Raw genomic sequence first — 22,892 nt, 5'->3', positions numbered from 1 at the left:
ATTTTTGCCCTTAATTTGACTTTCCACTGCACTAAGCAAAGTCAGGGGATACTCCATACATTGCAGAAAATGTTGCAGTATCCTAAGGTTTGCAGTCATCCGGATAGCTGAATTAGATCCATTTTGACCTGATTAACTGTCCACACTGACACTGCCACCAACAGTTTTACACCAGTTGGCCATGCAGCTCTTCTAGACTATTAGCCAAAAGCAAGACAACATTTAAGCAATATGTACTTACTGCCTTTATATTGCCATCTTCATCTACGCACTCTTGGAGAGTTTCTAAAAACGTAAGCATAAGCATTAGTATTCTAGAACATGAACAGCCAATAGTTTACTAGATAAAATCAAAGGCCAATATAGTCCAGCATTTTGTCCACACAGTGGCAGATCAGATGCTTATGGAAAGCTCACAAATGGGCCCTGAGTACAACAGCCCCCTTTCACTCATATCCCCTAAAACATGAGCTAGGTATTAAGAGGCAGATAATAGATTTTAAATCCCAGATGGTAGAGGTAATATTTAGCCATCAAAGCCTGTCTGGCATGGGATCCTCTACCAGCAGCAATACCACCAGCACCATGGCCTCTTTTCTCACAGGAACGTGTAATCTCTTGGGGATTACATATCCCCATTTTAGGGGATATAAGTGAAAGAGGCTATTGTGCTCATACCCATTTGTGGACTTTCCATAGGCACCTCTAGTATCTGAGGCTGCCAGAAAAAGGTAGTGCTAAGGTGGGAACAGGCATCAGTGCAACTGATACAATAATCTGAGGAGTTCACAAGAAGATTCTGATTTGTTTATGAAACAATGGGATACACCGACAATAGCAGGAGTAACCTTTATGCTATAGGAATTGTGGGCACTTAATTTAGCACACATAATCTAATATCCCTAGGTTACTACCATCACCTCTCAATATAACCTTAATATAAAGTGATGAAAATAATTAAAAAGCATACATAGTCCCACATAGGATTATGGTCACTTACAGGTTAGACTTTACTTATGCTTCATCTTCCTTTGCTTTTTCTTTGTCCTTGAATTTCCTTTCTGCTTATCCTTTTGATCCTTATGTGGATGAAAGGTTATGTGACCCATTGGGGGACCTAGACATTTACCTATCTGAAGTAGCAGGAAAACTTTGATATGGGCTAAAATAATTTTAGAAGGGTGATGCTCTGCAAGGAATTCTTGGTCTTATTTCATTTCTTTTTCATTTTAATCATAATGCTATGAAGTATGCAGAGTCAACAAACCAATCAATTTTTTTTCATTTACACACCTGGGCTATTGTTCTAGATATTGATTGTGCTCTACAGTCAACAAAGCTTCCTCTATAAGTGAAGATGATCTAGATTTTTTTTTTAACCTACACAAGTCCTGGAAAGTCACTGTGCTGTTTGGTGGTTTGTTTGGCTTTGTTAAGACACTATTTCTTTTAATTTACAAATGTAACTTCTGGACAACCAGAATGCCTTGGCTATAGGAACATTACCCTACTTTTGGGTGGCCTTTTGTTTCCAAACAGAGAAAATGGTAGTGGTGGTAATGATAATTATTTTGAATGTTCAGAGATACCATAATTAGCCATATCCAGCAGATCACAAAGTTGGTAGTGCATGTGCTGGTAATCTCAAGGTTAGGCTTCTGCAATGCACTTTACATTGGGCTACATCTATACCAAGTTTGGAAACTCCAATTAGTCCAAAACACGGCAGCCAGACTAGTTACAGGAACATCTAGGATTGAGCATATCACTTCTATGCTACAGTCACTCCACTGATTGCCAATTAGTTTCTGGGCAAAGTACAAAGCGTTGGTTTTGACTTTTAAAGCCCTTCATGGTTTGGGTCCAGGTTACCTACAGGATCACCTTCTCCTGTAGAATCCTCCCCATACACTGAGATTATCTGTAGGGCAGCTACTCCAACCATCCAGAACACGATTGGTGACCATCACCCAAAGGTCCTTTTCATTGGCCACCCTAAGACTGTAGAAGGACTCTGACAGCTATATGAGCTGCCAGAATTTAAGACTCAACTGAAAATTCATCTCTTCCAGCAGGCCTATCCAATCAATTCTAAGTTTTGAATTTTGATCTGCATTTAGTCAGTGAATTTTAACCTGCACTTTAACTCTGTGTATCTGTTTATATGTATTTTAATAGTGCTTTATCTCTTTGTTTTAACAATGTTGTGTTCCTCCTCGAGCCACAAAGAGAGGTGGGTAATAAGTTGTTGTTGCTTTCTTCTTGAGCAATTGTTTCCCTGAGGTGCAAAACATGAAAACTCCTAGGGTTGTTGTATGTTTTCGTGGCTGTATGGCCATGTTCTAGAAGTATTCTCTTCTGACGTTTTGGCCACATCTATGGCAGGCATCTCAGAGGTTGTGAGGTATGGAAAAACTAAGCAAGGAATGTTTATATATAAACAGATATATATAAATAGATATATATAAACAGTAGCTGTGCCCGGCCACGCGTTGCTGTGGTGAAATATGAGGCCCCTTCTACACAGCTGGATAAAATGCACACTGAAGTGGATTATATGGCAGTGTGGAGTCAAGATAATCCAGTCCATAGCAGATAATATAAGATTATAAATGGGTTATATATCTGTGTGGAAGGGCCTTGAGTCTACACTGCCATATAATCCAGTTAAAATCAGATAATCTGTATTTTATAGACAGTGTGGAAGAGGCCTAAGTGAGGCCTAACTCTGCCTGTCCCCTGGGCTGTGTGGGTTGCTAGGAGATCAAGTGGGCGGAGCTTAGCCTTCTAACTGGCAGCAATTGGATAAAAACAATTATTCCTCTCCCTCTAATTAGGACTTTATTTTTCTTTTGTTTTTGTTGTATGAACGTAGAGGCATGGATGAGGGGTTGTGTTGCCAAGTTTAGTGTTTCTGGGATGTGTCGTTTTGTCCTAGGCCGAAATTTCATTACCCTTTTATATATATAGATATAGATTCCTTGCTTAGTTTTTCCATACCTCACAACCTCTGAGGATGCCTGCCATTGATGTGGGTGAAACATCAGGAGAGAATACTTCTAGAACATGGCCATACAGCCCGGAAAACATACAACAACCCTGTGATCCCGGCCATGAAAGCCTTCGACAACACATGCAAGCTCCTCTTTATGGAACTGTTACTTCTTAATGGACCTGCTTTTACCGAAACATTTCTATTTATGAAGTATTTCTCAAGTAAGTATATAATGTAACTGATCTCTAGGAAAAGAAAATAGAACTACAGTTTCTGAAGTTAATTTGAGCAATGGGAAAAAGTAAAGATGAGGAGGGGTGCCTTTATTGTTTTGATGTGTTTTTCATTTTCTGGATACATGTGAAGCTTACCTGTGCAAAGTTTCTTGACAAATTCCCCCAAGATAACCGTGGTGAGAAGGTCATCAAACTGTTGCAGCTGAATTATCCTGTCAGATGCAGATGGCCCAGCTAAAGTATGTAGTTGTTTCACATCGTATCTGTCTCCAATCCCAATGGGAAGCAATGATATCCCTAAGAAAAAGATTACTATGTTCAAATACTCCTTACTTTCAAATTGCATTGCAACAGATTGTACAAAAATGATCTAATTAAAAGCAGGTTTCACAGGCTAATGATAATTATTTCCTTGCCTAATTCCAATAGATTTCCTCCTGCAAATATGTTGCACAGCAAACAAACAATAATTTTGATCAGATATTTTACTGTAAGAACTTTAGAAAAATACAGGACAGAACCAACAGACTTTGCTGGGGGATACTTAAGTGAGAGGGGATTTCCCCCCTCTATTTAGTCTCCTGTGCATCCCACAAATGTGTTCCAGATGATAGAGAAATCATTCTGATCAAATTCTGGGGTGCTGCAAAAAGCTGCAGTATGAAGTGCTAGCAATAACTTGTCATTTGATTTAGGGCATAAATAATACCTAATAGTTGAATAATAGTTGAAATGCTCACAAAATTTCAAAATTAGAAACAACTAAACAATGTTAATATATGTAGTCTAGACACAAGGCTACCATCTGTTGATCCCCATTTAATCAATCAGGAACAGGGCATGGTATAACAAACTCCCTTTGCTTCATCTATTCTAGTGGAAGGTATGGAAGCCACAAGTGTAGGTCTAACGAGAAACCACATCTAACCACTTTCTGAAGCTCATTTCAAATCACGATAAAGCTAATTAGTCCTAATAATTGTTAATGTTGCTGCCAGTGAAATAGTCATAGTTATGCTCAACAAGAGCAAACTGGTTCTTTTAACATAGAGGTCTTCTAACCAATTCCTAATTGTTGCACCATGATTAAGCAACTGGCAGGTTTACATCTATACCACCACCCAAACTCAACACCTTCACCTTTTAATCACACATATTTTTTTAAACAAATAATAAATATGCACATTTTGTATGGTCCTGATTCATTAGTGCAAAAGTAAAATACGAAGGAATCCCAACAGCACAACAGACCTTCACTCATTTTAATTTTAATAACCTCCCTCTGATGATGGCCTGATAAGAATTAAAAAGTATAATACAACACTTTAGATAACTGAATAATAAAATACACCAACAGGATATTGTATTGTATTGTATTGTATTGTATTGTATTGTATTGTATTGTATTGTATTGTATTGTATTAGAAGATTCCCAGAATACCTTATAAGATCTTGAGATGGAATGAAGGGAGACTTCATTCCATCTCAAGATCTTATGGGGAATTCTGGGAACTAGCAACAAATTATTGCCATCTGCGTAATGGGGTAAGAAGACATTTCCCACTACATGTGGTGGAATTTTATTTCTAAAAGCTGGTCAAAAACTGGGAATTGCATCCCAATACACCAGGGAGGCTACCGTTTCTTCACCCCTTCTCTATCTCACACATCAGAGTTACTCACAAAATACAATAAGAAAATATAAATAAAATAGATTAACAGAATTTACTATTCACTCTCGCAGAATATGCAGCAGTGTTGACAGAGTCTTGAGATGTATCTGATATGAAAATCACTATTGCTTTGGAAGCATTGGGCCGACCTCCGTTGATTTCAGAAATGGCATGCTGCACTGTGAAGTCTATCACTTTCCCTAAAAATGAAAGAAAAAAATACTTTAAATCTTATAATTGGACCACTGAGTCCAACCACCTGCTCAGCGTAGTAGCTCCACAAATGAAGTAAAATCACAAGCAGATTAATAATAGTGTATAGGAAATTGGCTTAAAACTGGAAAAGAAAGAAGAGAACTTTTTAAACATAGATTATTTAAAGAACACCATGTAGAGCCAAATACCTTAAATGCAACTATAGTGACATCCAGTGGGAAGAAACAATCAAAAACCTTACCACCAAAAAAGACATTATCAAGACAGTATGCTACAATTAGTAAACTATTTGTTCTTTAATCCTCATCCAGGGAGATTAAAAAAACTTGACATCATCTGTCTAAATCTTTCTGACTCAGTGAGAATTCAAAGAAATTCAAGGGATAAAAATGCCTCTTGTCCTCAGGAGTTTTAGTGCATATTTCATAAAACCAAACAAGTTATGCCAGAACAGATGTTTATCTAAAGAGGAAAGTTTGTTTGGAGTAGCTGTCAAACATACTTGTTTGCAAAATTTATAGCGACCACAATTCCTGTATCTTAAAAATGGTGTATTTGAATACTTTGGGTATTTTTTTTAAAAAAAAATCCTCTCTGCTTGGTATGACTCTGCAGGAGGTGCTGCATTCCCCCCCCCCCCTTTCTGAACTTGCTTCTCATAACAGAGTAGTCAAATGTCCAGTAAATTCGTGGCTTGGACTAGATGGGAGGTGAAAGCTCAGGATGAAAGCTGCTCTGAGCACTTTTCAGTGATGGCAATTGTAAGTCATTCTTTAGATCTTTGTATTGTTTTGTTCACTTTCTCATATTATTTTAGAATATACAATGTTTGCTCCATACAGGTGCACATTGTCCATTTCAGACAGGTGCACAGCTACACGGAGAATCTGCTTTTGGGCAAACCAATTCCACAGAGCCCTCATGAGCTCAAGAAGAGTAGATGGGTGAGTGCCTCATTGTGTGTGGATATAATAGATTACTGTCATATTGTCAGATGCCACTTGAACGCGAGAACTCTATGGCGTAATCCAGATACACAATGATAATGAATCTGGCATGATGTTTTGTCAGGTGTTATAATGGTGGTAAAGCTTGAGTGACCAGAATGGAATCAGGTCACACAGATGGAAAATTGGCTGAAGTGTTGTCAATACCAAGAAGTGAAAAGCATAATTTGAAGTTGATGGTGGTGGTGATGATGGTGGTGGTGGAATGTTGGAAAAATGGCAAAGCAAATTCCCAATTAATAAAGTAGATGTATGTTGAAGCTGCAAGGCTATTCAGTGCTAATCAAGCTGGCCAATTGCAACATTCACATTTGCATCAAACAGACAAGAGTTCTTTCTCCCACCCTGGACATTCCACAGATATATAAACCCCACTTGCTTAGTTTGCAACAGACCTGAAAACCTCTGAGGATGCCTGCCATAGAAGTGAGCAAAATATCAGGAGAGAATGCTTCTGGAACATGGCCATACAGCCTGGAAAGCTCATAGCAATCCAAAGTAGGGATTTTAGACAACAAAAATGAACAGCTATTCGGCAAAGTGATAATAAATTTAAAACAAAGCAAAAAGAGGTTGATTGGCGACCTCTTAAATGAAGAAAGGACAATTAAAGATTGGAAGACAATAAAGGACAAATGTGGACAACGTAACTGGCTTTTATGGAAAGATTTGAAACATAGGATTATAGACCAGAGGAGAAAGGAACATCCAGAAACAGATTTTGATCCAAATTTAAAGTGGAAATTAGAGAAGGAGAAAGGTTTGATGGGTTTCATAAAAAACAATATAAACTGAAACAAATATTGGTCAAGATATGGAAAGATGATCTAAACTGCAGCGAGATAGACACTGAACACTGGATTAACTTAATAAAAAATGAATATATAAGGACCACAGAAACACAACTGAAAATATTGACCAAATGGTATAGAACCCCACTTAAATTAGCCCATAGAACCAACATCAAAATTATGTTGGCAAATATGGTGGAATTTGGCTAGAAAGAGCATAGAAAGTGTGAATTTTTGAAATGGTTTGAATATTTAGCTGACTTCATGCTCCAGGATTTCAAAAGGAGAATTAAATACACAAAGGGTCATTTCAAGAAAAATTAAGACTCGAAATGGGGAATTATGACAGTTAGTGTAAAAGGAAAAAGAAAAGATAAAGAATTAAATCATACTCTCTTCATGACTGGTCAATTAAAATAACACTTTAATTAAGGATACAACTGTTCCTGGAGGGTGGGGGTGGGGAGGTGAGAAAAATTGTTGGACATAAGTGGAAGTTAAGTGTGGAATTGGTAAGGTTAAGAAAATAGAACATATCAAATTTTGACAAAATGTAAATTGAATATCATTATCTGTTTGTTCTATCTAACCTTGTGGGATTGTTATTGAGATTCTACTTGTGTTTAGAATAACAACAACAACAATAGCAACACCAACAACATGTTGTCGAAGGCTTTCATGGCCAAAATCACTGGGTTGCTGCGAGTTTTCTGGGCTGTATGGCCATGTTCCAGAAGCATTCTCTACTGACGTTTCACCCACATCCTCAGATCTCACAACCTCTGAGGATGCCTGCCATAGATGTGGGCGAAACGTCAGGAGATAATGCTTCTGGAACATAGCCATGCAGCCTGGAAAACTGACAGCAATCCAACAAGAACAACAACAACAACAACAATGTATACCCTGCTTTTTCTCTCCAGAAAAGAGACTCAAAGAGGCTAACAATAAAACCAATGCAATACAATTTAAAACCAAAAAGGATAGAAACATTAAAATAGAATTAAATATTAACCATATTAAAAATAAACAGTGGAGATCCTTTAAAAGCCTGCCTGAATAAAAACGTTTTAGTCTGCTGCTGGAAGGATAGCAGGAATGGGGCCATTCTGGCTTCCCTGAGTAGGGAGTTCCAGAGTTGAGTCGAGAACTATTCACAATTGAAGCATTTTATTCCTCTGGGCACTGACTGGGAAGAAGGCAGCCAGCAAGACACAACAACATTATGTCTTATGTAATCTTCATGTAATAATTGGGCTTATGTACAATTATTATTATGGCGAAGTGTGTTAAAGCACTGAGCTGCTGAACTTGCAGACCGAAAGGTCCCAGGTTCAAACCCTGGGAGTGGCGGGAGTGGCCGCTGTTAGCTCCAGCTTCTGCCAACCTAGCAGTTCGAAAACATGCCAATGTGAGTACCGCTCCGGCGGGAAGGTAACGGTGCTCCATGCAGTCATGCTGGCCACATGACCTTGGAGGTGTCTACGAACAATGCTGGCTCTTCGGCCTAGAAATGGAGATGAGCACCAACCCCCAGAGTCGGACATGACTGGACTTAATGTCAGGGAAAACCTTTTTTACATTAGAAGCCTGGAGGCAAATTAATATTTTGTTAGCTGGTTTGAACATCTTTATCGCTGAGAAGTGGGGTAAAAATTCTCTAAATTAAAAAAAGAAATTGTTTTAAGGCACAGGTTGAACACTGCTATTTTTTCATAGATTAAACAAGGTAGCTTTGAGAAGCTTACATAACAAGCAACTAAAGAGACCTTAGAGTTCTGCATATGGGGAGATCTGTATCTGGACTGGCCCATCCAGTTGAATACCTGATACAGTATTGCATGTCCCTAAATTAAAAAGACATTTTAAAGACTCTGCAGTATGGCCTATGTACCATTGTAAATGGTTTGATGGGGCCAGGTTGCTAAGAAATAGCTTTGCTTCCTGTGTTTTGCAGATAGTGTGAAAACTGATGCAGAATTAAGATTGGTGAGCACCTTTTGGGAAATTTGAGGCGGGAGTGTTCTCTATACTGGATCTATGGTTGGATGGACATCAAGTGTTGGGTGGGAAATGAATTTTGTAGAATCTGTGAATCTGTATTTTGGATCTGGAAGCATTATAGATTGCAAATTTCCAGTTAAGGGATGCTCAAACCGTATCTAATTTTGTTTTGTTTAAGAACTAGGTATCCTAAAAGACATCAATGTGAAACAGCTGAATAGCATTCAGAACGTGAAGGGTTCTAGTGAGGGGCAGTCAGACCTTAAGTAACACCGAGACCTCATGGAAGCCATCCAATAGGTTTGCTTCACTATCTGGAATTGCATAAGCAATATTCCCATGGGAAGCCTAGTATAGTCATTTGAGGAAGCCCACTAAGACTGTAGGAGAACCAGGTTCAGCCCCAGGGCTTCAGATCCTTCATATGTGGATTATAAAAATGGAGGGGGAGTGTTTATTTTAAAGTCAGCCCAATAAATCTTCTTAGGAGAGAACTGGAATATAGTCCCTTAAGACCAAACTCAGCCATCACTTACCTAGTTGGCCAGGGCCTTGGTCTCTTCGATGTATTGCACTCACTATAGACAACAGATTTGCCTTCTCTTGGGGTACTTTCCATGACATTTCCAAAGTATTGACATTTCCATACTGAAGAACAGCCACCTGAATTGCTGTATGGCCTGGAGAATTATAAAAGATTAACACAATGGATCTTAAGAGTGCCTGAATTGTACAAGTAATACTGCCAAAACTGTTTCAGAAGTCAAATCTAGCCTACAACAACTATTGTTACCAAGAGGCTTTCTGAGATTCCACATATGGTTCTATGTCCATCTATTGCTGTAAACAGAATGTGGTAACAGACAATCAGAGACATACTATTTTCTTCAACTTACTTTGAGATGTTTTAATGGATCCCAATGAACATTTTGCCAAATCATGGAGATAGGAAAATTCCCATCCAACTGATGATAGAGTTATTCTTTCACATTCTAGACCTGGGCTAAACTACTACGTTACTAGAGGTTGAATATTCCTTATCCAAAATGTTTGGATCCATTTTCATTATTTTGGAATGTTTGTATATACATATATAATGACAAGACTTAGAGATAGGACCCAAGTACACACATGAGATCCATTAGGTTTCATATATAGCTTACACGTATAGCCTAAAAGTAAATTTATACAACATTTTTAATAATTTTGTGCATGAAAAAAGTTTGTGTAGATTGAACCATTACAAAGCAAAGACATCAATATCTCAACCACCCATGTGGACCACTTTTAATTTGGGAGTATTTCAAATTCCAGATAAGGGATGCTCAACTTGGAAGGGATGATTTTCTGTAGGTTTTTTTTTTTTTTTTTTGGGAATGGGAGTGTCAGGGGCAGGAAGGTATGGCCATCTCACATCTCCAGGCTACCTGAATTTGAAGAGTGCAGGGTGGCCATGGGGACAAGATATTGGGCCATGGATGGTGCTCAAAATGGTATTTCCTAGTGCTGAAGCACCGGAAAAGGCCTAGATCTTCCAAAATAACTTGGACCTTTACTGGGGGGATTTAACCTAGGGTCAAGTTGGATTAATTGGCTTTGCCTGGTTAAATCCTATTAGTCTGTGTGCATTTCCAACACTGCATTAAATTGCAGTGCAGATGCAGCCTTATAACTGATGGCATCTTACAATATCTTAAATACAGTAGTTCAGTCATAGACAAAGAGGCTGTAGTGAAGAAGATGATGGTGGTGCACAAATGTCTTTCTTCAGAATGTGGTGCAAGAAGAGTACCTCTATATTATTCAACTCTAATATGGGTGTGTGCTTTGTTTTATGGTTTTATGTTTTATTCTTCCATTGTTACAACAGAAGAAATGCTAAATGCAGCCTTGCAACTCCTTCCCCACAAAACTCTGCCGCTTGCGTCCTCAACCACTTGTATCCAACAATGGGGGCGTGGCTGGCAACGCAGCGTTTTGGTGACAATGCGCAGCTGCGGAAAGGGGTGACCGGTTGGTTGAGGATGCAAGCAGCAGCGTTTTGTGGGGAATGAGTTGCAAAGCTCATTCATCGCTATGATAAGTGCCTAATGGCAACTATGTTGAGAAGTGGTATTTGGGTGTGGCTTTCAACTGCATATGGTAAAAGTTTTCTCCTGTACTTTGTTCATTTTTAATTCCAAAACGTAATCTACTTTCTGGATAACCCTCGTATACTGTACAATTTGACATCAACTGTAATGGAACTGTAGTTTTACAAAGTCTTTAGCTTGGTCTGCCAAAGAGTGCTGGTGCCTCACCAAATTCCAAATTCCATGATAATTGAGCCATAGCAGTCAAAATGATGTCAAATTGCATTAATTCTTCAGTAGATGCACCCATAGGAATAGTTTGAAATGCTTGGAGTATAAAATTTGAATGCCCACAGATTGTGTCATCCTACAGTGTTATAACCTTGGGAAACAAAGTAACTACATTAATTAGATTAACCAAGAATTTCAAATTTGATCTTCTAATGTTTTATCTTCAATTTTCTCTATGCCTAGGAGAAGCAAAGCATGTTATGCAAAATAAATAAGGTAAATTTACTCAGTTTGAGTAGTAGTGGTAGATTCCAGCTTTTTCTTATACACAGTTTGCATTTCCCTAGTATAGAATTTTTGATTACTAGTTTGGAAAATCATTTTTAAAAGTGCTTTCAGGATACCACGTATCTCCTGAAGAAACTGAACACCAGTTTTAAATCACGAAAACAATGCAGTAAATATGCAAGGCTCACCAATATCAGTGTGTTCAATAAATGCTTTCACAAAACGTTTCATTTTCTCAAACTGTGATTCATCAACATTGGGGCTTCCATCCAGAAGAAATATCACATCCATTGGTTTGTTGCAGGTTCCTAAGAGTACAAATGCATATATATTTTGTTTACTGATCAACTACCAGACAAAGTTGAATCTTCACAGAGAAATACAATTTGTTTAAATAACGCTTCCCCCCCCCCCCCAGAGAAACAATAAAATGACACTTTTAATAATTTCTTTTTCAAATCTAAGAAATTGCTTCTATGTAATTTATAACTGGTAAAGACTCTGTGGCAGTGTAATGATAGGCACTCAGGGTCCTTCTATACTGGTCCAAATGTGTGTGAAATTTGTATTTTAAAAAGCCACCAACCCCCTGTCCTCCCTCATTGCCTTTTTAGGCTTTACAATAGTAAACAGAAGCTCTTTACCAAGTCTGGAGGTTTCTCCTTGCTGCGATGCGCCTCCAAATGATGCATCTCCCCTCCTCTCTTGAAAGCTCCATGGCATCATTTAGAAGGGTAATGGAGCAAGGTGGAGCCATCAGGCTCAGTAAAGAGCCTATTTTTACTATTTTAAAGCCTAAAAAGAGGGGGGGGTGACACCACCATCCCTCCTCCATGGGCTGCTTAAGTCCACAGAAGTGGACTGGCAGTCTAGGCTTTAAAATAGTAAAAAAAAAAAAAGGCAATCCCGAAGGCAGTTTCCATATCTGTGCATTTAGATATCTCATGATAATGCGCCCCTACGCTGCATTCTAGTTCAGTGTAGATGGGATCAAGGTAGAAGGTTGAGAATTTCCCATATCCAGCTATGACCTTGAGTCAGAATAGTTTTTGACTTTGAAAGCATATACCTGTTTGACTAGCTAGAATAGCAGACAAAATAATATTATGGCAACACAAATATTAACATGTCACCAATCAATCCATAGCTCTTGCCCAAATGTCTAGACATTTAAAATTGTGGCAGAAAGAATTGTGTTAACATTTCTCAAGACAATTACTAGATATTCATAACAGAATTCATATCCTTATCACTAGATGAAAAGAAAGCTATTACCTTCTCTTGAGCAACATGTTTTTAATACCAAGTCAGGCCCTTCTTGCAGGAGTTTATTATACCCGTCCAGGATTATTGGTGTGTGCGGCTGACTTAACTGTTGCAGTTCTTGGATATTCACATTAGGAGCTATACCAATAGGAATAAGGTTGATATCATGAGGTAGGCGAGAGACGGTATCTGTGGCAGAGTTTGAAGTCACCATGTAAACAAACTCTGGTGCTTGCCGTTTTCCTCTACGGCTTGTAGTCGAGGTTTGTTCGGTGATAAAATTTAAAGCCTTTCCAGTGTTGGTGGCATTCCCTCCACGATATTTAATTTCCCTCACTGTTTTAATCAGGTCTTCCTTTGACTGCAATTCATTGAAAGAATACTCAACCGTGACTGTGAATGAGTACTGTAGTATCATAATGTAAATGGTTTCTTGTTCCATATTCATTTCTTTGATTGTGCGAATAATAAATTCTTTAACCAAATTGAAATTCTCCCTACCAACTTTGTCAGAACCTTCAATTAAAAAAGCAATGTTGATTGTTTTGTGAATGTAAGTAAAGGCTGTTGGGATTGCCTCTCGTACTCCAGGTACTGTCGCTGTAGGAAGAGTTGCAGCAGGGTTGGGTGTAGTAAATACAGAACTTATTTCAGGCACAAGACCACAAAAGTAGTCAATTATTTCATCTCGGTGTTCTCTTAACTCAACTACACTGTTCATTATAAAGGCCTTGTTCTCAGGTGACTGATTTTCAATTTGTCGAATTTGCTCAATGCTTATGTGTGGTCCAAGTCCAACCGGTATTACAATAATCTTTTTCTTTTTCAGAAGTGGGAAGATAGTCTGAACTCTCTTTGGATCTTTGCTAGCTGTAAATAACACAGCCATTCTAGCAGCATTTGTCCTGGGAGCCTTCCCAAACACATGGAATACTACATATTTAAGTACTTCCGTTGCAGAGGCAACATCTCCACCAGTGTATTTTATATTTTGGACAATTCTCCTCATTTGAGATTGCTTTTTGACATCTTTTAGCCCAAGGTAAATATGTGAACCAGTACGATATTCCAAGATTGACAGGCGAATTCTTTTTTGAGAGATGTGGAGTTTTTCCATGGTGCTAATTATGAATGCTTTGAGCTGTTCAAAATCACTCTCAGAAATTCTACTGGAACCATCAATTAAGAAGGCAAGGTCCATCATTTTGCTGCATGAATATTCATATATCATCTCATCTTCTGGAGCAATTGTGGTGGTGGGAAGGATTTCAGCACTTTCTTTTGGACTGCATGCGTGACATGTCAAGTTTTGTCCCACACAATGACTAGAAAAAAAACATCAAAAGCTACAGTTAAAAACCACCAACTTTAACAGCAGTATATCATTTGAAAACCACTACAATTCATACCAAGATAATTTTTAGATAAAGCTTCTTTTCATTTGCTACATAGGCTGTTCTTTCATGAAAAATCAACTTCAGCTTATGTGTCGGCTGTAATTTACTCAGTTTTGTTGTATAACTACTTGTCAAGAATAAAACTGAGGTTTGTTACCTTTCACATGTCCCTAGAATTCCATAGCATTGTGTCATGGCACATGGTTTGATCTTGGTTTAAAGATACCCTTTCTATGCAAAAGAGCTATCTTCATAGACCTGTCAGCAGCTTATAATACTGTAAATCATTGCCTCCTCCTGAGAAAAATGTATAATATCACAAAGAATTACCATCTCACCCGCTTCCTAAGAAATCTGCTACAAAACAGGAGCTTTTTGTTGAGTTCCAGGGTCAGAGAAGCAGACGGCAAAAACAGAAGAACGGCCTGCCTCAGGGGAGTGTGGTTGCTCCATCAATGCTGAACATTTACACAAATGATCAACCACTGCCAGAAGGGACAGAGAGTTTCATCTATGCTGACCATCGTGCCATCACTGCTCTAACAGGGAGCTTTGAAATGGTTGAACAGAAGCTCTCCGAAGCTTTAGGTGCCTTTACTGCCTATTACAGGGAAAACAAGCTGATTCCTAATCCATCTAAAATGTAGACATGTGCATTTTAAGAACAGACAAGCATCTCAAGCTGTGAACATTACCTGTGAGATAATCCCCTGGAGCATTGCAGAACACTCAAATACCTGGGAGATACCCTAGAGTCTGTGCACTGACTTACAAGAAGCATTGCTTGACTATCAAAAAGTGCGTGCTAGAAATAATATCATATGAAAGCTGACTGGCACATCCTGGGGATCACAATGAAGACATCTGCCCTTGCACTTTGATACTGACTACGCATGCCCAGTATGGAATACATCTTACCACATTAAAACAGTGAATGTGGCTCTCTCAATGAGACATGCCGAATTATCACAGGATGTCTACACCCAACACCGCTGGAGAAATTATACTGTTTAGCTGGTATTGTACCACCTGATATCCATCAGGAAGTATCAGCCAGCAGTGAAAGGACGAAAGTATTAAAATCTCCAGCCCATCTTCTGTTCGGATATCAGCCAGCATGTCAATGACTTAAAACATAAACAGCTTCCTAAGATCCAAGAGATACTCTCAGGAATATCTCAGCAAGAGAAAATCCAAAAGTGGCAGGTTAAAACCCAAAACCTCAATCGGTGGCTAATACCAGATGAGAAACTCCCTCCTGAGCACACAGAAGACTGGGCGACTTGGAAGGCACTGAACAGACTGCGCTCTGGTACCACAAGATGCAGAGTCAATATTAAGAAATGGGGCTATAAAGTGAATTCCGCGAATGTGGAGTAGAGCAAACTATAATGCAGTCTGAGCCCTGCCACATGCACAATGGAGGACCTTCTTACAGCAACATCAGAGGCACCTGAAGTGGCCAGCTTCCTGGTCAAAGGAAATTCAGTATAATGCCAAGTATTTTACTTTGTGGGTTTTTTTAATACATTACAGCTGTATTCCCAATTTGCTTCTGGCACCTATATCTCTATCTCTATATCTCTATCTCTCTCTATATATAATAAAAGTCAGTGTTTGTATGTACCATATATACTCAAATATAAGCCGACCCGAATATAAGCCGAGGCATCTAATTTTACCACAAAAAAACTGGGAAATCATTGACTCAAGTATAAGCCAAGTGGCGGCAGGCCAAATAAGTTTGGGAACCACTGCTGTAGATTATCATGCCTTGACATTCAGGGTTATATAGATGTGTGGTAGGGCCTTGAGTCTACACTGCCATATAATCCAGTTCAAATCAGATAATCTGTATTTTATAGGCAGTGTGGAAGAGGCCTGACTGAAGAAGCCCTGAGCTCCATTGTTGCTGAGTGGGTTGCTATGAGACGAAGTGGGCAGGACCTACCCTTCTGACTGGCAGCTAGGGGAAAAAATGGCTTTTCTTGGTCCTCTAATTTGTACTTTATTTTTCTAGGGTTTTTTGTTTTTGTTTGAAAGACATATTTTGGATGACTATGTCTTTTGTGGCCAAATTTGGTGTGATTTGGTTCAGTGGTTTTGTTGTTTACTCCATAATAAAACACACATTACATTTTTATATATATAGACTAGAGTTGAATGGGGGAAACTGGTGCCATTATTGGAATTAGCAGGTCAAATACAACCAGAAAAGAGACTAACATTTGAGGCACTAAAATGTGTATTGGCCAGTGTTATGGACACTTTGTTTAGCTTGTTACTTTGATTGAAGAAAACAAAGCTAGATTAAATCTCACTGAACAAGAAAATATCAACAATGGAAAGAAGAGAAGGCAAAATTGCCCTTTGTTCAAGTCCCTTTACTCTCACACTTGACCACAACTGTCTTGGGTATTGGTCAAAAGATAAACTTTTTATTGTTGAAGACATTCCTTCCACAGGTAAAAAAATTGAAAGCGCATTTAAAAATGAATTTATTTAGCACTGATAACAGATGCAAGGAAACACTTTTCAGACTCAAGCCGGCACTGGGCCCTAAACTTTTAAAAACATATCATTATTATAACCTAAACCAATAGCATGAAGAGTCACCTTGTATATCATCTGCTGGATCAGCCATACCAGAAAGAAATCTATTTAACTACAATAAGCCACAACTAGTAAGAAATATCCCAGACCACCATAAAGTTTTCTGAACGGGGCTAGTCTCAGCATGCATGAGGCCCTCTTAGGACTAGCTGTGATCTTTGTTTTGTTCTCTCTATGTTTAACCTCAGCAAAATAGCAGCTGGGCTGACAATGACTGAGCTTAGGTTAAGGAAATTCTGAAAAAACAACAGCACGCAATCATATAACAGAACATGACATAATGTTACTATGGATAATAATTTTGGGAATTAATGTTGAGTTATAAGGCTATTGTAATTCATTATTTTAATCTTGATGTAATATTTGGTGGATGATATTCTTTTAGCTTCCAATTTCTTTGGATATTAGCAATACACGTACTTTTTCTGTTGTTTGTACAGATGGTGTAGCCATGTAAATTAGGTGACAACTACATGCAATAATGTATCCCTGGTGAGGCCGAGATTCATAAATGTTTGCAACATTCCAGAGTTGCATGGGAACAGAAGTGGCCTATTGGCACATACAATAAATTATTAGCAGGCATTTCAAAAACTTTGCTATACATTGAATATTTCTCTCTTAATCCGCATACAGTAGACTCTCAGTTAACTGGGACTCAAACAACCAGAGCTCTCAAGCAACTGGCAAAAAACAAAGAAATAATACTTTAAATAAAAAATTGCTTTTAATACAGGAAAACGGTACAACTGGCCTTGTATAATGCAGTCTGAAACTCTTTTATAGGGTCAGTGTAGACTCATATAGGTCCCATCTACACTACCATTGATGAGTCAGTGTAGACTCATATAAAGCAATTAAATGCAGTTAACTGCTTTATAATAAGGAGCTCCGGTGGCAAAGTGTGTTAAAGCACTGAGCTGCTGAACTTGCAGACCAAAAGGTCCCAGGTTCAAATCCCGGGAGCGTAGTGAGCGCCCGCTGTTAGCTCCAGCTTCTGCCAACCTAGCAGTTCGAAAACATGCCAATGTGAGTAGATCAATAGGTACCGCTCCGGTGGGAAGGTAACTTCACGCCATGCAGTCATGCTGGCCACATGACCTTGGAGGTGTCTACGGACAACGCCGGCTCTTCGGCTTAGAAATGGAGATGAGCACCAACCCCCAGAGTCAGACATGACTGGACTTAACGTCAGGGGAAACCTTTACCTTTACTTAACGGCTTTATAAACTACATTATGAGGCAGTGTAGTCGGGGTCTAGATTTTGCCAGCATCTACCAATCCCCATGACTACTAGTTAACTGGGGCCCCAACTACACTGCCATATGATGCCATTTGAAAGTTAAGCTGCATTATATGGCAGTGTAGATGAGCCTGAAGTCCCTTCTCCGTTGCCATATAATCCTGATTATCATAGCAGATAACCCACATTATCTGCTTTGAACTGGATTATATGAGGGTTGTTGTGAGTTCCAGAAGCATTCTCTCCTGACATTTCGACCACATCTATGGCAGGCATCCTCACAGGTTGTGAGGTCTGTTGGAAAAACAAGTTTATATATCTGTGGAAGGTCTGGGGTGAGAGAAAGAGCCCTTGTCTGTGGGAGGCCAGTGTGAATGTTGCAATTAATCACCTTGATTAGCATTAATGGCCTTGCCAGATTCATGCCCTGGCTTCTTCCTGTCTGGGGGAATCCTTTGTTCAGAGGTGTTAGCTGCCCTTGATTGATTCATGTCTGGAATTCCTCTGTTTTCAGAGTGTTGTTCCTTATTTACTATTCTGATTTTTGAGTTTTTTTTATACTGGTAGGCAGATTTTGTTCATTTTCATGGTATCCTTCTTTCTGTTGAAATTGTCCACATGCTTGTGGATTTCAGGGGCTTCTCTGTGTAGTCTAACATGGTAGTTGTTAGAGTGGTCGAGCATTTCTGTGTTCTCAAATAATATACTGTGTCCAGGTTGGTTCATCAAGTGTTCTGCTATGGCTGACTACTCTGGTTGAGTTAGTCTGCAGTGCCTTTCCTTGATTTGTGTTTGGGCAATGCTGCGTTTGGTGGTCCCCATATAGAGTTGTCCACAGCTGCATGGTATCCGGTAGACTCCTGCAGAGGAGAGAGGATCCTTCTTGTCCTTCGCTGACTGTAGCATTTGTTGGATTTTCTTAGTGGGTCTGTAGATAGTTTGTAGGTTGTGTTTCTTCATCAGCTTGCCTATGCGGTCAGTGGTTCCCTTGATGTATGGTAAGAACACTTTCCCTCTGGATGGATCTTTGTTTTTACTCTCCTGGCTTGCTCTTGGCCTTACAGCTTTTCTGATGTCTGTGGTGGAGTATCCATTGGTATGTAGAGCCCAGTTTAGGTGGTTGAGTTCACTTTGGAGGAGGTGAGGTTCGCAGAATCTTTGTGCACAATCTGTCTTGGCTTTGATTGTGCTTCTTTTTTGACTTGGGCGATGGTTGGAGTTTTTATGAAGGTATCTATCAGTGTGGGTAGGTTTTCTGTAAACTGTGTGGCAGCTGAACTAGACCATCTAGAAATGACACTTTTCCTTCCTTTTCTTTTTCCATGGTGAAGTGGATGTTTGGGTGGATGTTGTTAAGGTGGTCCAGGAACTTGTTAAGTTCTTCTCCACTGCTCCAAATGGTGAGGGTGTCATCCAAATATCTGAACCATATAGTAGGCTTTTTGGTGCTGTTTTTCAAAGTGTTCCATGTAGAAATTTGCTGACTGGGCTGAGAGGGCTCCCCATGGATACTCCATCTTTCTGTTCATCGAATTCTTGGACACGCACGTAAAGTGTTTTGCAGGATATAGTCCTGCAGCCAGCACTTTTGATTTACTTGAGGTAGAATCTATGTATGTATAAAACAAGCAAATGGGTAGCAGCTCCCTATCAGAAGTGATTATTCACCTTCTTGTTATATTGAATCTGACTCTGACACTGGCCCAAATTTGATAGCCATAAGGGGTTATGAAACCTCACCTTTCTGTTGAGGGTGGCCACATAACCATTCAGAGAGAAATTTTTTGGTCTGGCAGGCAGTTGGACTGGATGACCCACAAGGTCTCTTCCAACTCAATGATTCTATGATTCTAGATTCTAGGACTCAATTACAGACTTGCCTTCAGATAATTAATGAAGCACCCGACTTTAGTCTTTTTTCAATCTGAAAAAATTAGACTTGGATCCATACTGCCAAGTGATGCAGTTCAAACTGCATTATATGGGATCTAGACTGACCATTTGGAAGTGTGGATCCAGCCTTAGTTCCTAACCACAGACTTAAGGAGCCGCAGTGATGCAATGGGTTAAATTCTTGAGCTGGCTGAACCGCTGACCTGAAGGTTGGGTTGCTGACCTGAAGATTGCCAGTTCAAATTTGCGATATGGGGTGAGCTCCCATCTGTCAGCTCTAGCTTGTGGGGACACGAGAGAAGCATCCCAGCAGGATGGTAATACATCCTGGCATCCCCTGAGCAACATATCTGTATATGGCCAATTCTCTCACACCAGAAGTGACTTGCAGTATATTCTCCAGTCGCTTTGACACAATTAAAAAACCCAGAGACTTAGCTTTCTTGCTGCAGCCGGAATTCTGTTACCTATAGGCTGTACACACCCAGGCAGTCTCTTGCAGCTTGTGCCTGCTCTTTCGGACCCCCACCAACCAACCAAAACCATTATTTTTTTCCCAATTGAAACAATAGGATTATCTATACCAACATTGTAATTCCAGACACTGTCATCTTTAAACAAAGGTCTGAAACTCACTCTGAATTACCATCTCATTTCATAATTAAATTGAATCAATGGTTGTTATTAATAGCATTTCCCTTAACTGCAGGTGACACATGACAGGATTTCATCCTAAGCAGAGATAGTTGGAGAGATAAGCATTCATTATGAGATGTGTGCATCAATGTTCTCACCTGTGCATTAGTCCGCGATGATCTTCTGAGACCAACCTAATTGCTCATATTGATAGAAAACATGTCTGGATTCTTTAATCAACAATTGTGCAATCATACAAAAGCAATGCCAAAATTCAGTATTGTGATTTAACTTTATACATGCCTTTCCTTTCACCTCCTCACCTGGCCCACCCACCTATGATAAAAAAAAAAGTTCTCTCTTTTACCAGGATTTGCAGAGATGTGTATCTTCAGGGTTCAAAATGATTCTCTTTCCATGGGGAACCCTATGGCCTTCTATTTCACATACAGGACATTCTTCAAGGTGAACACAGGTGTTGGAAAGTTCATCAAGTATTTTTCCTGTTTCACAATTGCAAAAATACGGTTTTTCAAAATAGAAGCAACTTAGCACGAACAGCAAATTTCAAACATATGAGTCCTTTTAAAAGACTTAAGGAGCTACAAACATGCCATGAGTACTAGTTCTGGCCTACACTGCTAGTGGCATCACCAGTCTCTCAACCCCTTTCCCAAGCAAGCAAGGATACAGCAGGGGCATATCTATATCTATTATATCTTTTTTTAATTTTAAATTTTATTACATTCCAACAATTAACAAAATTTTAGCGATGCATGTCTTATTTCAATATACATAATACCCAAAGTAACTAATGCTTAAATGACATTTTAAACGATCCTTTGGAATGTAACACCCACCCCCCTACCTTCCCCCGTTCCCCCGCCCCCTGGAACAGCAATTCAATATCTTATCATTGTAACATTTTAACTGTGTCTATATCTATTATATCTATTATATCCATAATAAAAGTGAAAACCCGTATGTGTGTATGTGGCATAGGTGTCTGCTCACGTAGACAGCCTCGGGCCTCCAAAAACAGGCTATAGTTCTCATTGCTAAGGAGCCACCAAGTCACTCCCGTCCACTGACATTGTGGTTACTGCGAGTGCCATGATCATGTAGCCCAAACCCTGCCAATGTCCTCCCCAAACACTATGGCCCACCACCCAAGGAATGCTTTCATTTGGGGACCATTTCATCCTAGATTTTGCATTTTCCTCCACCACAACAAACACAGCACAACTACACTTTCTGGAGGAGTTTGAGGGATTGACTCCACATGGTGGAATTTGTAGTTCACCCTGCATCAAGTCAGGGCACTGTGACTCCTACTGGGGAATGTAGAGGAGTTGTAGTTCACCTACACCCAGAATACTATGAACCTAAACAATGATGGCTCTGGGTCCAACTTGCTATGCATACCTGATATGCCCAGATTTGAATACTGGTGGGTTTTGAGGGGAATTGGCCTGGACATTTGGGAGTAGTAGGTACTGGGATTTATAGTTCACGTGCAATGAATGAGCACTCTGAACCCCTCCAATGATGGACCAGGACCAAACTTGGCACACAGAGCCCCCATAACCAATACAACATATTGGACAAGTTTGGGGAAAAAGGAGTTATAGTTCACCTACATCCAGAGAAACAGTGACCCCCACCGACAATGGAACAGGGCCAAACTTCGCACAGGGAAGCCTCGTGACCAGCTGAACATACTACAGGGGTTTGTGAGAATGGGCCTTGAATCTGGGACTTGTAGTTCACTCGCATCCAAACAGTACTGAACCCAGCCAACGACGGATCTAGACCACACTTGGTACATAGATCGAAAATGGCCAACTTTGAATACTGGCAGGTTTGGGGAGGATTGACCCATGATTCTGGGAATTGTAGTTCACCCACTCCAAACTGAGAATACCTAACATTCAAAGACAAACAGTGCCTTTCTCAAATGACCCGGGCACCGCTGGGTCCCCAAACTAGTCCATAATGCTCACACAGACAGCCTCTGGCCTTCACAAACAGGCGATAGTTCCCAGTACTGAGGAGCCACCACTAGACTCAAATCAATGAAAAGCTTCATAAGAACCACCATTCCTCTTAATGTTCCTCCAGCAACAGCAAGGGTGTCCCTCTGGGCAGTTAAACCAGGCAATTCCAACTGGATGGCCCCCCATGAAGGTCTGCCTCCAGGGGCAAACCAAGAATGGACAACTTGGAAGTCCCTAAATAGACTCAGAAGCTAGGTGGGTAGATCAAAAGACAACTTGGCAAGATGGAGGAATCCTCCACCTTGTTTGACTGTGGAGCAGAACAAACAACTC

The 22,892-nt window shown here is 39.7% G+C and overlaps 1 protein-coding gene across 1 annotated transcript in view; it reads right to left on the bottom strand.

The window, feature by feature from the left end:
* vwf (von Willebrand factor) overlaps positions 1–22,892 on the bottom strand; it is a 197,532-nt gene that overhangs the window by 73,980 nt on the left and 100,660 nt on the right. Inside the window, exons 27-33 of the mRNA XM_062981993.1 lie at positions 20,930–21,065; positions 12,789–14,104; positions 11,702–11,821; positions 9,459–9,602; positions 4,961–5,104; positions 3,367–3,528; positions 242–285 (exon numbers count right to left, since the gene is read on the bottom strand). Coding sequence (XP_062838063.1) covers positions 242–285; positions 3,367–3,528; positions 4,961–5,104; positions 9,459–9,602; positions 11,702–11,821; positions 12,789–14,104; positions 20,930–21,065 — 2,066 coding nt within the window. The remainder of the gene's footprint in view (positions 1–241; positions 286–3,366; positions 3,529–4,960; positions 5,105–9,458; positions 9,603–11,701; positions 11,822–12,788; positions 14,105–20,929; positions 21,066–22,892) is intronic.

Source organism: Anolis carolinensis, chromosome 5 (assembly GCF_035594765.1).
Source record: "Anolis carolinensis isolate JA03-04 chromosome 5, rAnoCar3.1.pri, whole genome shotgun sequence".
NCBI lineage: Eukaryota > Metazoa > Chordata > Lepidosauria > Squamata > Dactyloidae > Anolis > Anolis carolinensis.
This window is presented reverse-complemented; position numbering and strand designations above follow the sequence as displayed.